Source organism: Camellia sinensis, chromosome 3 (genome assembly GCF_055761805.1).
Source record: "Camellia sinensis isolate YWXY chromosome 3, ASM5576180v1, whole genome shotgun sequence".
NCBI lineage: Eukaryota > Viridiplantae > Streptophyta > Magnoliopsida > Ericales > Theaceae > Camellia > Camellia sinensis.
This window is the reverse complement of record NC_138963.1, coordinates 211,097,378-211,114,346: the sequence shown is the minus strand read 5'-3', so window position 1 is coordinate 211,114,346 and position 16,969 is coordinate 211,097,378. Positions and strand designations below refer to the sequence as shown.

The following is a 16,969-nucleotide window of genomic DNA, read 5'->3' as shown; positions in this document are numbered from 1 at the left end:
ATTATATATTAGTAGCTGAAGAAGTTGTCCTTAAGTGAAACGTGCTCTTTCGCGGCTGTTTACACTCAACACTTTTCGTGGAAAGTTTGGTTTTGAGTTTCAGCAATATCATAAGTATACAATTACAAATATATATATATTTTCCACATAAATATCATGTGCATATCTGAGGCTCATTATATTTATAAAAACGAAAAAAAAATAAAAAAAAATATAGCAATATTGTAGAATCTATAAGGGCCCGTTTGGTATACGGGTTGGGGTTAAATTAGCATACTAAAAGATAAAATAAATTAATTTAATTAATAAGATAAAATATTACATTCAAATTATAATCATTTCATTTTTTCTTTTACAATCATCAAATCAAATACCCAAAAAAAAAAAAAAAAGCCAAAGGTTTATTCCAAACACAACTTTTTTAGAGCAATTCTACCGGTGAAAAGCTAAAATTAATAGTTAAACATATAATTTAGCAATGAATAGTTCAAAAAAGTTAGAGGATAGCATTGTTACTTCAACGATAACATTGTTATTTTTAGCTTAACTAACACAGGACCAACATCAATCGATCGATTGCCCGAACGATCACTTGGACAACTGGTGAGCTTGCAAAATGTTCTTTCGCTATAAGTAAAGCCTATACCAAATTTGACATAAGATATAGTTGCTACTATTTTTAGCAGCATGAGCTTGCAAAATTTTCATACTTGCTATATTATAACAATAGCAATTTCAATGTCTTACCGTTAGAGTTGCTTTTAATCAGGTTAAAATAATTAAAAACTCAGATTAAAAAGTTTCATTGATTTTGTCACATTTTACATAAATTTACACAACAAATTACATCTCTTACAAATAAAAATTTATTTAAGTTTTTCTTATATAAAATAATGTAATTAAATTAAAGTCATTCATTGAATACAAAACACTCATTTATATTGTTGTTAATTTTAAAAATATTATCAACAGATTATTTTTAATAAAAATTATAATTTTTTCTTAAAAATTTATATATGTAGGTCATTTTTTATGCTTTCATTGCGTCAAATATTTTCCAAACATTTAAAAAAAATTTTTTATGAGTTTTGAACCGTAGAAACGTTTGAAATGCACGACACACTTTTTCTCTCTCATGTGTTGGTATTTTCTTGCGGTGAGAGCGTGAAGAGGGGGACGTGTGAGACCAATAGAGTTGTGAGCCGAACACGTGTAAGTCCGTATCTGACCGCGGACTTTTATTTGTTTGTGGACTGGGTTATTTTCCATCGTTGGCTTGGTCACTTCGCCTCCAAGAATATTAGAATTTTTCCATCGTTGGTTGTCTTGTCTGCAACTTTGTACCGTGGGGTGGGCTGCATATACTGGGGGTGCGGTTGGAAACTTGGAACATAAAATAGCAGTGGACGCACGTGGACGGTATGGATACTTCGCCTTTTTTTTCCAACCGTAACTTCTATCTGTTATAATCAAATCCAGTTGTCTCGATTTTTCAAAAATAAAAAATTTATAAGTATTTTACGCTTTATTTGTTTGTGGGTAAAAAATATTTTATGAAATTTTTTTTATTTATGTTTGGTGATTGTGACAGTGGAAGGAAGGTAGAGGTGGAAGTGGCGACATGGTGATAAGACGATAATAGTGACGGCGGTGGAGGTGATATTGATACTACTTTAATTTGGAAAATATTTTCTAACTTTTAAAAGTAAAAAATATTTTCTAGACATTTTTTTATCAATTATGAAAATTTTTTTTGCTAATTTTCATTTTCTATTATACCAAATACTAAAAAAATATTTTTCACCAAAACAAATGAAATGTTAATTCATGTCATGAAATCAAAAATACTATTAAAATTTAAAACACAACTTGCTTTAATAATGTAATAAGATCACAATAAAATATATATATATATATATATTAATTTTATATAATATTACTTTTTTTTTTTTTTTGAATTATAAATTACATAACATGTGATACAAAAATATGTACTATCCAAGACAAAAAGTGCTTACACTCTTATACCAAAAGGCTTCCCTTCCTATGTTGATAATGATATACATTGAAAGCAAAAGGGTCGGTCACAGTTTTTACCTGTTTTTTTTTCTCCTTCTTCAAAGTATCATATAGTTGTAGATAGGATTGTCCAAGATACTGCATAATTTGTTAAAATCATACCAATACACTCCAATTCATTTCGTTCTATCCGCTAATAGCATATTAAACTTCAAAATATATAATCTACATTTGAAATCGCTCCGCTCCGCTAAATTTAATGCATATATATATTTTTTAACCACTAATAAATATCAAAATAAAAATAAGTGTGAGATATATTTAAGAAATAAAATTTATTACAAATTAGTAGTTATATATATAAAAAATATTATACAAATTAGTGTTATGTATTATATAAATACTTGATAATTGTTTAAGAATATTCTTCAATCTGCAAATTTTCCCCAAACCGGGATTTGATTATTTGACAATCCGTTATTTAGTTTATAATTTTACTTTCAAATCACCCGAATCACATGACATACACCCCTAATTGCAGGCCTTGGGGAAACATTTAGTGAAAAGGTAGCTTCCAACTTATTTTCAAGTGTTACTTATATTATAATTTTTATTCTTAAATTGTGTTTGAATCAATATATAAGATAGCATCCACAATATGGAATTTTACTTCACCACATGGGTTCCTAAATATGAAGTTTTAATATAAGTAACAACAGTTTAGTGCCAGTGTGCCACTAAAAATGTATACAAATTTCTTTTATGAATGATGAGGAAGCTTAATACTAAATCATTTAAAAAACAATACATGAATTTAGAGCAAGAATTAGACACTAAAAATGTATACAAATTTTATGAATGATGAGGAAGCTTAATACTAAATCATTTAAAAAACAATACATGAATTTAGAGCAAGAATTAGCCACTAAAAATGAATACAAATTTCTTTTATGAATGATGAGGAAGCATAATACTATCAGTTAAAAAGCAATACATGAATTTAGATCAAGAATTAGACATAATTCAAGCTCAGATCAGATATATTGATCAAAACCCAAATAGAAAAATCTCACCCAAAAAAAAATATAAACTAAAGAAAGAAAAAAACTTTATAATATCTTTGCTGCACAAAATCAGGGTAATATTCGTTTTTTGTCCAATAGCTTACGTCTACATGTCGTCACTGTTCTAACAAGCCAAAAGTGTCACTACTACAGCCGACACTACAGCAAAATGAGAAAAGTTATGGTACACAACTAGCACGAGATAGTTGAAGAAGGTAACCATTTATATGCAAGTTGTGACAAAAAGGAGGTAAAGTGTGCAAATTATGATAAAATAAGGTGAACCAAGAAAAATACCAACAGCTCATTTTTTTTCTTTTTTACTATTATTTTGTCTGAATGCCAATAGCTCAGGACAACCACTAGTTTTGTTTTCATGAATATGGCCAAACACTCAGCCCAATTTTGAATACATTGAACTAAATTTTATTGAAGTAAACAAAGACAATAGATTTGAAATAATGTGAAATCAAGTTTCCTTTCCAGCCTCAAAAGGCTCTATTTCATTTTTTAGCACAAACAAATAATATTACAAGTGAGAGAACAATCATTGTTTTGACGGTAATCGAGCTTCCTCCTCCAATTCACATCTTCCAACTGCAGTTAAAGCTTTTCCTAGTTTCATCTCTGCACTGATGTCACAAATTAAATTCGCATAACTAGACTTCGACAATCAAAAAGGAAGATATCCTGAAGATATCTTGCTTCCACCAGACCACCGGCCATTTCAAAGTCCACAAGCGCACATCCGCTGCAACATGGTTACCGGATGATGATATGGTTACTAAGCAAAACCATGCTATTCGAGCCCACCATATGCATCATCAACCTGCAACAATAGTAACCTACCAACGGGATTATCAATTAGAAGAAACACATCATCTATAGTGCTACTGGAGATCCAATCTCTAGCTCTGGACCAACTATCATATTGCTCACCTGCAAACCAAATAACATAGGAAGGTACAGAGGGTACATTCTTAAAGAGAAACCTATTTCTGAATACCTAAATAACCAAAAGATTCATAAATAACCAGGGCATCCTTCATTCAATCCATGAACCATAACAAGCAGGTTGTAGGTATAAGTTTTCAAACCCAATCTCTTTTCTTTTTTATTTTCATTCATTTTTTTTTTCTTTCATATTCGTGAAAGTGTTAAGAACAAAAATCTTAGAACAATGGCCATATATTACTATGCACACTCCAGTTAACAAAAGGTACAAAAATCTTTCTTAAGCTTGTAATTTCTTAATAAGATGCTAGCAACTTCAAGGTTCAACAACTGCAGAACATTGGGACTTTCTGATTCCATTATAAGTTGCAATCAGGCAAACTTTTTCTCCGTCCTGTTCCACAGCTTATCCTCTTCCTCTCTTAGGTCTTTCACAGAATAACCAACTTAACAGATTCGCCAATTCTCACTTCTGATTCGATTTGCCACTACATATGAAATCGGATAATTCAGGCAATCTTAGATTGCATTTTGTACAATAATACTACAGGCATAACAAAGGCATGCACAAAAAGCTATTGCAAACAACACCATGGTAAAACTACATTCGCTAGTAAATAATCTTTTGCATTAAAGGAATTTGATTATTTGCATAAAAACAAACAATCATCCAAACTCAATCTTATGCAAGTGTAAACCCCAAACGGAAAGAATGAAAGCAACATCATAAAGGGCCAAAACCAAAATGTACAATATCCAGTAACCTGTACCAATCTGCAGTTTTGCACCACCTATGTTTGGAGTTCCTCAATTTAAAACCAGATATATTACAACAAATGGTTACTAGCCTAGATATGCAAATTATAGCAATTTCAGTTTTGACCCGACTCTTGTTGTATCCCGGATTTGGGTTTAATGGTTTCATATTGTTGTTTACATCTTGCTTTCCTTGTATCTCCTTAAATTTGGCTTTGGAATTGTTGTGGTTGCATTTGAGACAGGTTGGTTAATTAGTTTCCAAACTCTTGTTGCTCAGAATTTTGCTCCTCCGCTCGAGCGGCATTTCTTGCGCTCGAGTGGGCTCTATAAACTCTCAGTATTTTTGCAGGTCTGCAAAACAACTGGGAGAGTGTATTCTACATCTTTATTTCCTTGTATCTTCTTAAATTTGGCTTTGAGATTGTTGTGGTTGTGTTTGGGACATGTTGGTTACTTAGTTTCCAAACTCTTGTTGCCCAGAATTTTGCTCCTTCCCTTGAGCGACACTTCTTGCGCTCGAGTGGGTTTTGTAACTCTCAATATTTTTGCCGGTCTACAAAACTACTGGGAGAGTATATTCTACGCTCGAACGAGTTTAGCTCGAGCGGCTATTCTTGCGCTCGAGCGGGCTTAGCTCGAGCGATCATTCTTGCCCTCGAGCGGAACAACTTATTGTGTCTGACGCTCGAGCGTCACTTCTTGCGCTCAAGCGGACTATACGTATATCAGTTCGCGAAAATGACTTTTTACATCACTTTTTCAGATCTATTTCTCTCCAAACCGTTAAGTTAAGACCCTCTCTCTCTCTAAAACCTACATTTTCTCTACTTTTTTATCTAGATCTAGTGATTTCTCACCTTTGTGCCTTTGTTGAAAAGGTAGAGCACATCAAGAGTTACGTTTTGATCCGAATCAATCTTGGTTTCGGCGTCTTTAGAGTTTCTCCACTTCTCCCTTGGTCTTCTAAACTTGAGGTAGGGACTTTCTACACTCTCTTATGACTTTTAACTTAAAATTTGTTGATTGTGTAAATAATGTTGGGATTAGAGGTTTTACGACAAACCTAGGGTTTTGGTTTAAAATCAAAAGAGAGTTTTTCAAATGAAAATGTTGAGAATGATTATGAGTATAGATATGAGGATGAGTGGTGTTGAAATTGTTGATTTTGGCACATGGGTTGAGTTTTGGACGAAAATGGGGTTTTGCCCTAAAACTTCTTAAAGAATTATTTTGTATAAATAATGAAATTAGTAGTGGAAACACGAAATTGGATGAATGTTTATATGAATGGTGGAGTTGGGTATGTAATACTTCTTGTGAGAACCCGAATATAAAAATTAAGTAAATAATTAAATAATAATATTACAATCTCAAATATTTTTGTGGTGAATCCTAAAGTACAAATTAAATATTTGGAAGGTCTTTTAATTAATTTTAAACTTAAAATAAATTTATGGTGGAAATCTTTAATTTAGAGACAAGATTTATTATTTAAAAAAAAGTGACAAATTAGTAAGCATATTTTAATCCAATAATATTTGTATGTTATTTGAATTAATTGAGAGAGAAAATAAAATAAAACAAAAGATAATTAACTTGAGCCTTTTGGTTAGATATATATATAGTAACCCTAAGTTGCCTAATACAATATATAACAACCCTAGGGTTCCTAATCTACACTATAGCAGCAGCAAACACAGCAGCCACGGGAGAGAAGGGTTGAGAGAAAATAAGAAGAAGAAAAAGAAAAGGGGATTGCAAAACAAGTAGTAATTTTTGGGTATGTGGTAGGTCTTTGTTTTTCTTCTTCCTTTTGGTTTTGTTTTTATCCTTATTCCATTATTATTTTATTCATTCATGGAGAGGTTATAGATTTATGTATTTTGTATATATGTATACTGTTAAGAAATCTAAGGAGTTAAATTCATGTAAAAAGAATGGTGTAATTCTTAGTCCAAAAATTCTGCACATAATCACAAACTTTAAAAATCAACAAACCATATCAAACGGATGAATTTTAATCTGAAATTTTGACAGTAGATCAATTACATATTGAATTGCATATCTGAATTTTTTTCATAATTTTTGGGAGTCAAAATCCATATAAATTGAGGTATTCAAATCTGTCCAGGAAACCAGTCCGAAACAGTAAATTCGGGAGTGTTTTTCTCTTTGAGTATAAATCCAAAAATTATCAAATTAGTGTCATTAGAACCGGTTACGAGTCTAGTTTCGTACGTTTTTGGTCTTGTATTGATTGCTCGTGTATATTAAGAGAACCGTCAATTTCTTTAAAGTGCTGTAGAAAATAACCTGTTTGGATATAATAAATTGTAGATAATTATTGTGATAAGCAAATCAAGTGAAACCAATTAGGTTTGAAACTTAGGATATATTAGATCATATCTGGAGGTTATTGGAATTTTTCGAATAGTGTGGACTGGGTTTTGTAATTTTCAAAGTTAGCGAATAGGTTGGAAAGGCTTGTTTGAAATTCTGTTTTATCTTAAAGTTACAATTAATTAAGTTTTGACCGGAACCCATGTCTTGGGTGATTTTAAACCTTGAAGAACATGAACTTAGATAATATTTAAGAGTAACGGTGAGTTGGGTTGAGCCGTGTTAGTGCGCTTTAGTTTGGGGTTACTTAGTTCGTATTCTTTAGTATTTTTAAATTAGTAGTGACGTGTAGTTTTCATATTGGTTCAGGGCACTAGTTGGACTTTTATACTCTATTCGAGGATTATATTATTTCAGTTTCCAGGTGAGTAGTTTCATGCTACGTATTTTTATAAATGTTCCTCTACCCTGAACTGTTGAAAAATTAAATTGTTGTTTTAAGACTAAACTGTTTTGATAAATTATATTATCAATGGAATCAAATTATTTCTGAAACATGTGTGAACTTGGCATACTGTAAACTATTTGTTTTGGTCTCATGTTTATAATGATGAACTACCATGTTTTGCGAAATTGATGTGTATTGATTATTGGGACCATGTGTGTATTTAGTCCAGGGAAATTATTCCACTGTGTGTGGTGACTCTGGCCACTAGGGAACAGATCCGGTTTGGGCCGTGATGACTCTAGTGCTCAACGATTGTAAGGAAAAGACCTTTAAAAAACAACTAGGTGACCTTCAATCGGATCGTCTTTGAGAAAAGGCCCAAGTGCCACCCTGAGGATGACTTTTAGTTCGGTATTGGATCCAATGGGGCTTATAGCCTTGAGAACTGTGTGGCAAATTATTTGTTTTTATTGGTACCCAGAAAATTATTGGTGTTCATGTTATAATCTGTTTTAAGTGGAAAATGTCGTTTATCATGTTCTTGCGAGACATGAGTATTTTAAGTGTTGAATTGTGGAACATTCTTTTTTTAAACAGATTGTATTTACCAAACTGTATGCCAATCTAGTTTCTATGATATATATCTTATTTTGGAATTGAATCCTGTTTTCAAAACTGTATTTACTATCCATGTTGCTACTCACTGGGCTATCAGCTGACTTAGTTTTTATCACTTCCAGGTGTTTGAAGGACTTAGAGTGGACTCATGGCATAGCGGGGACTCGATTGCATGGACCTCTAGGACATTCATTTATTTTGTTTTAGATTGTTATGTCAAATTTGTGCATATTTCTTTTTATTTTTATTGAGATTCATTTAGGATTATTTTGATATGTGGGTTATTTATATCCTATAAGTTTGGATGGTTTTGATTATGGTTGGTTTTTCCGTTTATACTTGTGGCATGTCACTGGATTGAGTTTGGTTATTTATTACTGAACTTTTGTATAGTTGCTCAATGTGATTATGGATTAGTGGTTAGGCTTACGTGTGCCTTGGACTGAGTCCCTGTGGGCCACGGCCGGTCATACCCGGATTTGGGGTGTGACACTTCTCACTTATGGAAATTTGGATAATTCATCTGTTTTAGAAATTGTATATATGTTTAGAAATATATGTTTTGGGCTATCGATGGCGGATAGCCATGATTGTTGTGAAAATTGCATGAGGATTAGGTGAATTAAAACTAATCTCTTATTGGTTGTCATTGATATGACTACATTTTAATACATTGTATATGTATGATGTATGGGAGAAGAAAGGAGATATACTCCATGTTTGGGAGGAGAAAGGGGATAGACTCTATTGAATTAAGCTAGCCTGTGTATCCAGGGTGAAAGTCCCAAAAACCACGCTTATACATGGGTGCCAATCCCGTGGACAAAATTTTCGTAAATGGAAAAATTTGAAGTGTTTGTGTAATGATTGTATTGGTTAAAGAACCACTGAGTTGTAAGCTCAGTTGGATTGTTTGGCTAACAATGGATTTGACTCATGGATTGAGGTGAAGTGAATTAAGATGAAAAGTGAATTAAGATGAAATGGCTTGAAATATGAAACTTGGCATATCATAATCTTGTAAGAAATACGAATGATTTTATCATGGGCATTGTATATGCATATCATACTTATATCTTTGTTAAGAATCATACATTGTGTTAGATTGTTTCTACTGAGTTTTGGCTCATCCTATTTAGGAAAACCATTTTCAAGTGTTTGTGACACGCCTCTGCCAAGACAATAGCTTGAGAGGAATTAGAGTTGAAAGCTTCTTTTGTTTATTATATTATTGTTTTGATTTAAGCCAAGGGCTTTATATGTATTGGATTTGTATCCACTTTTGTTGTAACCAAGCACAACCTTGGATTTAGGGCATACGAATATTTGTTTAACTTTCCTTTCTTATTACAACATGTAACACATGCTGTAGATTCATTCAAGTAAATCATTCCAGTACGAAGAACAGAATACGGGACATGCTCTAAAACGTGGTACAATAAAATTATGGTTGCATAGAACACACCATTAGAATTTCATGATGGAGGATGCATACACCATCCTACCTTCGAAACTATGCAGGATGCGGCCCCACATATGGATGGATGTTGTATGCAAATAACTATTATACTAAAGGTTTTCTTGTCTTTGAAACTAATGAATCCATTAGTTACACTTGGATCAACATTTAACAGGATTTAGCATCTTAATAATTGATGTTACTGCACAACGATTTCTAAACCACCATGTGTGTGCATAAGAGAGAGATGGAGAGAGACTTAATAAAGCACTTATTCAATGCCACATGCGACAATGCCGCAAAGGCCATCCACACCATTAATTGGTATGGACCCTATACCATTGGGAGTGGGAGCCACATCAATTAATGGGGTAAATAACCCATGCAACATTGTTACATGAGACACCAAATAATTTCAAACTTCATAAAAGTAAGAAAAATTAATCCATGTAACTACCAGACCAATGTGCCAGCCACTTTGATGTTACCTTTCGCAAGGCATGCATTAGACCAATCATGATTAACAAGTAGAATAACTTCTCATTAGACAACATACACATTGAGGCATCTTCTTGATAGCCTCCCCCTTCACTCCAATGGACTTAGCACCAAAAGAAAGTCTTCATCCCACACATTTAACTGCCTAATCTCATGAAAAAATATTTTATGTAACAGCTACACTACGTGGCCGAGTCACCCATTGTTTGTCTGGTTACTTTTTACTACATGACAAATAATAAGTAAAGGGTGCATCACATCAACTTGGCCACATGGTATACCCCTTATATAAAATACTTTCTCCTAATCTCATAGGAAGGGAAACAAGTAATGGGAAACGACATTCTTGTTGAACCAATTTTAGGAATAAATCTTGCTGTCATCCTTGTACAAAACATTGGCCTCGCTCCATTTGCATCTATTCTTAAGAAAAGAAGAAAGGGGGTGTTAGATGCTATTCTTGCATCAAGAAATTTAGAAGGCTAAAAAGACTTGCAAATTAAATTCTTGAAAGTTCTTCATAACCAGCATTGCATCCTTAAAACATAACTTATTAGTAGACCAACAAATTTTGCAAGATATGCCCCATTGAGTGTTAAGAGTATTTCCTCATCTCTCAATCAGGCTCTATTTCTCTACAAACAAGATCATCAATAAAGATCCTGAAAAATCTAGAAATTCCCTAGATGTTGATTTGTGATTATGTATCAATTTTAAGCAGAATATAACAATCCCAATCAAACAATCAAGACAGAGAGACACAACGATTTTACGTGAAAAAAACCACAATTGGACACCTCCAACTGTGATAAAAAAACCACGGGCAACAGCCACAAAACAATCCACTAAGAAGATTTAAAGGAATTACACAGGTATACTCTCAATTACCTAGCGAATCCACGCCTAATTGAACCAACCTCTATGTGCCTCTTCCAACCCCGTCTTCACCTCGGAATTGTCTTTACGATGAGCCACTCCGGAATCCACCAAAGCTTCAGGCTCAAATCCTTCAGAATCCACCGAAAAACAACTCTCTCTTTTGTATAGCAAACAAAACCTTTGATGTACTCTGGAGGATTTCAATAAAACAAAACCTTTGATGTACTCAATAAAACATCAAAGAAAAACTAAAAATATCCCCAGATATAAACCTTAAGAACCAAAAAGAAGATCTGGAGGATTTCAGGAGTAGTCTAGTTTTTGGGAGAAAACCAACTACTTATAGAAAACCAAAAAGTAATCTTAGATTTGGATGAAAACCCAATCCTTATTGAAATCCGGAAAATTGTGTTCGCGCGGTCCGCTCGAGCGCCCAACATCCCGCTCGAGCGTCTTCAGCAAAATATGCGTGTGACAAAACAGAGGTCCGCTCGAGCGCTAGAGAGCCCGCTCGAGCGCGAAATCACACAGCTCAGTACTTTTACAGGCGACCAAAACTTCTGGAACCAGGGATTCTCCGCTCGAGCGGGGTAATGTCCGCTCGAGCGGACAAGCAACTTGGAATGCATTTTTTTATTTTGCTCGATCCCCGTCATAATCAGCGAAGTGGCAATCTTGAAAGCATTAGCATCACAAACTTCTCTGAAAGGCTTGATTCGGGTTGGATTCGCATCTAACAACTCATAGCCTCACTGAAATAAAAATGCGAATAAAATTACAACTCAAAGGAGTTTTGTCAAACGGGATTGCCAAGAAATAAAACCTAACAGATCCATTACAAGAAAACTGGGCTTATGAGACGGAACTTTTTGCGACGGCATAACTTGCCGTCGCAAAAAATAGAGTATTTGCGACGGCATAAAATGCGGCCGCAAAAAAAAAAAAAAAAAAAAAGAGTATTTACAACGGTAGATATTGTTGTCGTAAAAAAATAGAGTTTTTACGACGGTACAAGCTGCAGTCGCAAAAATAAAAAAATAAAAAAATAAAAAAAACGACTTTAGTAGGTACCATTGCAAAAAAAAATATATATATTGTGGCTTTGAGACGGCTTCATATATATATAGTCACAAAATGGTTTAAATAAATGCAACGATATTTTTCTATCACAAAAAAAAAAAAATTAAAAAAAAAAACGACATCGTTTTACTCTTTTGAACATTTCTCTTTTCACTCATTTTTTCATCTTCATATCTATCTGTCTCTGTCTGTCTTCTCTTTCTCTCTCTTACTCATCACTCTTCTTTGTCTGTCTGTCTCTCCCTTTCTCTATGTGTCTCTGTCTCTCTTTTCTCTCTCTCTCTCTCACTCGTCACTCTTCTCTGTCTGTCCGTCTCTCTCTTTCTCTCTGTGTCTCTGTCTCTCTTCTCTTCTCTTTTTCTCTCTCACTCATCACTCTTCTCTGTCTGTCTGTCTATCTCTCTTTATCTTTTTCTCTGTGTCTCTCATACATCTCTCTTCTCTCTATCTCGTTCATCTATCTTCTCTCTCTGTCTCTGTCTCTCATTTTTTTCTCTCTCGCTCTCTCGCTCATCTCTTTCTGTCTCTTTCTCGTTTATCTCTTTTCGTTCTTTTTTCTTTCTCTCTCTCTCTCTCTTTGTCTATATCTTTTCACCCATTTTTTCATCATCTTCTCTCTCTTTTCTTTCTCTCTCTCATTCATCACTCTTCTCTCTCTGTCTATCTATTTCTCTCTCTCTCTCTCTCTGTGTGTCTCTCATTCATCTATCTCTTCTCTCATCTCTTTTCTTTCTTTGTCTCTTTCGCTCATCTCTCTCTCACCACACATCTTCTCTACTACATTCACCACTACTGCAAATGTCATTCCACTACTACCACTGTTGTCACTCCACCTCTACAACTATCATTACTATCACCATCGCTACCACTCCACTACCACCACTACTACTACCATTACCTCTCCTCCACCACTGCTACTCTATCTCCTCTACCACTACCACTACCACAACTTCACCACTCATCTCCTTCATCATCACTACCACCACTACTATCACCTCTTATCCACCACCTTCACCACTATTACCAATTCCTATCCTCTACCACAAAAAATTAGTTCTTGATTTTTAGTAAAAAAAAAAAAGAGGGTCGAAAAAAAATATTTTTCATTGATCACAAAAAATTAATTTTATTTTAATGGAAAATATTATCCCTACTTCTACCAAATAAAAAAAAAATTATTCATTAAAATAAATATGAAACAAATAAATTTTCTACCTTTTTTAAGTGAGTATAAATTTTCAACCTTACTAAATGAAAAAAAAAAAAAATTCATTAACTATAAAAAAAATATTTTAATAAAAAATAACTTTTTTTGACAACGGCATCCTCCGTTGCGAAAAAAAAAAGTCATTATATTATTTAAATATTCATTTGTAATGAAAATAAAATAAAATAAAATAAAAAATTCCAAAAAAATTTCCATCCCCGCCGCCCCTTTCCATTCCCGCTCGGGTTCCCCCCACCCCAAACCCAAAATCCCCAATATCAAAATCCCTAATCTCTTCTTACGTGTGTGTGTGTGTGTCTCTCTCTCTCTCAATTTGTTTCAGATGCTGATTCGGATGATTTACGGTCGAGGGAGAAGAGAAAGAGCAGGAGTTCTAGGCATAGAAGTAGGAAAACCGTTCCCTGAATTAGATGTATTTGATGGAATACGGAAGTTTCACCATCAATTATGTCAAGGCTATTCACCGAAGGAACACTTCCTAGCGGTTTATGTTAAGAGTTAAATAATGTTCGAGATGTTCAGATGATTGGTTAGTTGTTTGGTTATTTGTTCCACTATACTTACTCTCTCTCTCTCTCTCTCTGGGTTGGGATGCACTGTATGTTCATTTGCAGTTTGTGAAGAGATCTTGCTACCTCCCACCAAGATTACTTCTGTGCAGTTTTCCTCATTTAGCTAGCAAATAGTTTAAAGAGCAAGGTCCATATATCATTGGCAAATTTAACAATATGGAACTTGTGTTTAGGATTGGATATGAACACTTTTTTTTTCCCTTTAATTGCAGATATTAACATATGCTTTTCACTCCTTGCTAATCACCATATCTGTTCCATATTCATTGTAATATTCAAAGTGTGTAGTAAATGATGTCGCAAAGTTTGAATGTTGTGAAATTATATTGTGCTTTTGTTATTTAAACTTAAGAAGATGCTATGGCTAACTTTTAAAAGAATTGGTTTGCACCAAAATGTTGTTGAACCATATCAATTTGGCATATGATGATCTAAATGTGTCTCAAAATAAAAACCTGGTTGTGAATCTTAGAACTTTTTGAGTGACTTTCTATTCCTTGCTGGACGCCCCTCTTATTTTGTTCTTGCAGTCTCAAAGCATAACACAAGAAATTAGTCATGGGGGATATTTTGCAGAGGAAAAACAACACAGAAGATACTTATGGAGATAACTATTGGTGTTGTGACAATCAAATTGTCCAGACAGTATGGACACTAGTCCCCATGTGTGGTTTGGATGATGGGAATAGTTTTATGGCATTGGTGTCTGATTTTATATCTAGGGTATTATTTTTATTTTTATTTCAATGTCTTTGTTATTGTTTGTTGCCCATTGTTTTGTGTTGATACTGAAATGATTGTGTACTCTTTATTGTGACTGCAGGTTGGTATTGGGGATCCTCATAGTGTTGTTTTTCATCTCCCTGGAGATTCTGGACAGACACATGTTTGCCGACCACTTAATCCTGATAATAGTACAGAAATTAGTTTTCGCATGGACACTGGTATATCTGAAGAACTTCCGATTTCACTTATGCGGCTCCTGAAGAAGTATTTGATTGACAACTCTGTTAACATAATGGATATGACATCACAAACAATTCGGGTGAGTTCATAGGGCATTTGGATTTTTCTATGTTTTCCTAGTGAGGTTTCATCAAAGATTGGGTTAAGATAATTGATATGACATCAAAAACAATCTGGGTGAGTCCATACTACATTTGGATTTTGCTATTTTTTTCAAATGAGGTTTTACCATACCAACCATGTTTTGTGCTTGCTAGGCTCTCTTTCATTGAATTTGATGTATGTGCATTTTGTTTCATGTTTTCTTTGTATATTGAAGATATTACACTATTAGAAGAGTGTACACTGTTTGCTGGTTGCATTAGTCGTTAAAGGACACTTTCCTTTTAAATATGAATTACAATCCTGGTTTCTGAGACCATGCTCAATGTAAGTTGTGGGTTTGTTTCATTACATAAAATACAACTTTTTTTTTTGGTTTGGTCATGTTTTTGTGTTTAGGGTGATTATTGGTCAGTTAAAAGTGGAAGCTTATGTAGAATGTCAATGAAAATGATATAAAATTGTCCATAAAAATGTTATAAAATTGCCATGTATGAAAACACTTGGAGACACCACTATTCAGATGTATAGATAAATGGTAGAGTTTATGTTTTTTCATTAAGGGTAATCCTGTAATTTCTCAAACTATTTAATGAAAATACATGGGTCTGGGATGGGAAAAGTGACTCATTATAGAACCCTATTTTTGTATTATGCTTTCTTTTTCTCCATCTTTTCTTTTCATTTATTTTCTACTTTTAACTATCCATTATTATGGGTTGCGATAGATTCTATTTCAAGGTGAGTGAAAATATGGATTCAAAAGAAAGTCACAGATGCTCACCCAATTTTAAGGAAGAGAATTATTTTTGTTTTCCATTTAAACACATAATTATGTATTTCAACTAAAAGTTTGAATTATCAGTTGAAAGACCACATGGAATCTGTGCCTAAATTTAAGATTCATGACATACATGTGAACATAGTTTGAATTTATGGTTTTAAGTTATTATTTGTGTATAAAAGGATTGAAAACAAATATATCCTAGGAAGAGAAGTATGCACATGAAAGATCATTTGAATGATGCACAGAATAATAAATTGAAGCTATAGCCCCTTTGAACTTTGTTAAATGTTATTTGAGTATTTAGTCAAGGGTAATATAGTCCTTTTATACTCTCTCTAATTATATTAGTAAACTACATGTATTTTGGTTAATTAACATCCTAATACCTTTTAGTTCTCTTTATTCCCAATAAACTTAAAACTGAAATTTAAATTTGTTGAAGATCTCAATTTTATAGGTAACGTTGATATATTGTGAGTCTGTTATGTCATAATATTAATGATTTAAATTGTTTATCTCATATGACAAGTTGAGAAAAATATACATATAAAAAATAAATTGCTCAGATGTAAATAATTGTATGATCAAATCACATATATATTATAACAAATTGATGATCTATTCTTAAAAATGTACCAATCTTAACAAATTGCTCTGGTTTAGGAGTTAGAGTCGGATATCACTCTAGGCAAACTAGTTCCATGTGGGATTTGATGACTAACAAAAAAAATGTTGTATTTGATGCTATAGTAGTTAAATTTTATGTTTTTTTGTAATTAACATTAACAAATAATTATATTGTCATTAATTATTTTTATTTTTATTTTTCAGATATTTCCCATGTAGGAGTGTGCTTCTTGTGGAATGCATGCCTATGGAGAATGTGGCTAACTTTTGTTTTTGTTATCTACGAAGAATGATGAGAAAAACATTTAATTTTGATTTATGTTATTTTGAATTATGAACAAAATAATGTATTTAAACATTATATATGTATTATGGAACATTATGTAGTAGGATAATTTTGTTGATGTGTTATTATGAATGGAAGAATATTTTATTATGAAGAAATTGTTATTTTTATATAGGAATTTTTATATTATTATGCAATTATTATGGAGAAATTTTAATATTTTTAATAATTTTATTAGAGGATTTTTTTTCTTTTTTGTGACGGTACTATATCGTTGCAAAAA

At 33.0% G+C, this 16,969-nt stretch overlaps 1 protein-coding gene across 1 annotated transcript; it reads left to right on the top strand.

Moving 5' to 3' along the window:
- The first annotated feature begins 14,340 nt into the window (after window positions 1–14,340).
- LOC145822203 (serine/threonine-protein kinase ATM-like) lies at window positions 14,341–16,619 on the top strand. The gene is made up of 3 exons (XM_082918808.1): window positions 14,341–14,641; window positions 14,742–14,963; window positions 16,605–16,619. The coding sequence occupies exons 1-3, from the start codon at window positions 14,477–14,479 to the stop codon at window positions 16,617–16,619; spliced, it is 402 nt and encodes a 133-aa protein (XP_082774934.1). The 5' UTR covers window positions 14,341–14,476.
- Window positions 16,620–16,969: the final 350 nt, after the last annotated feature.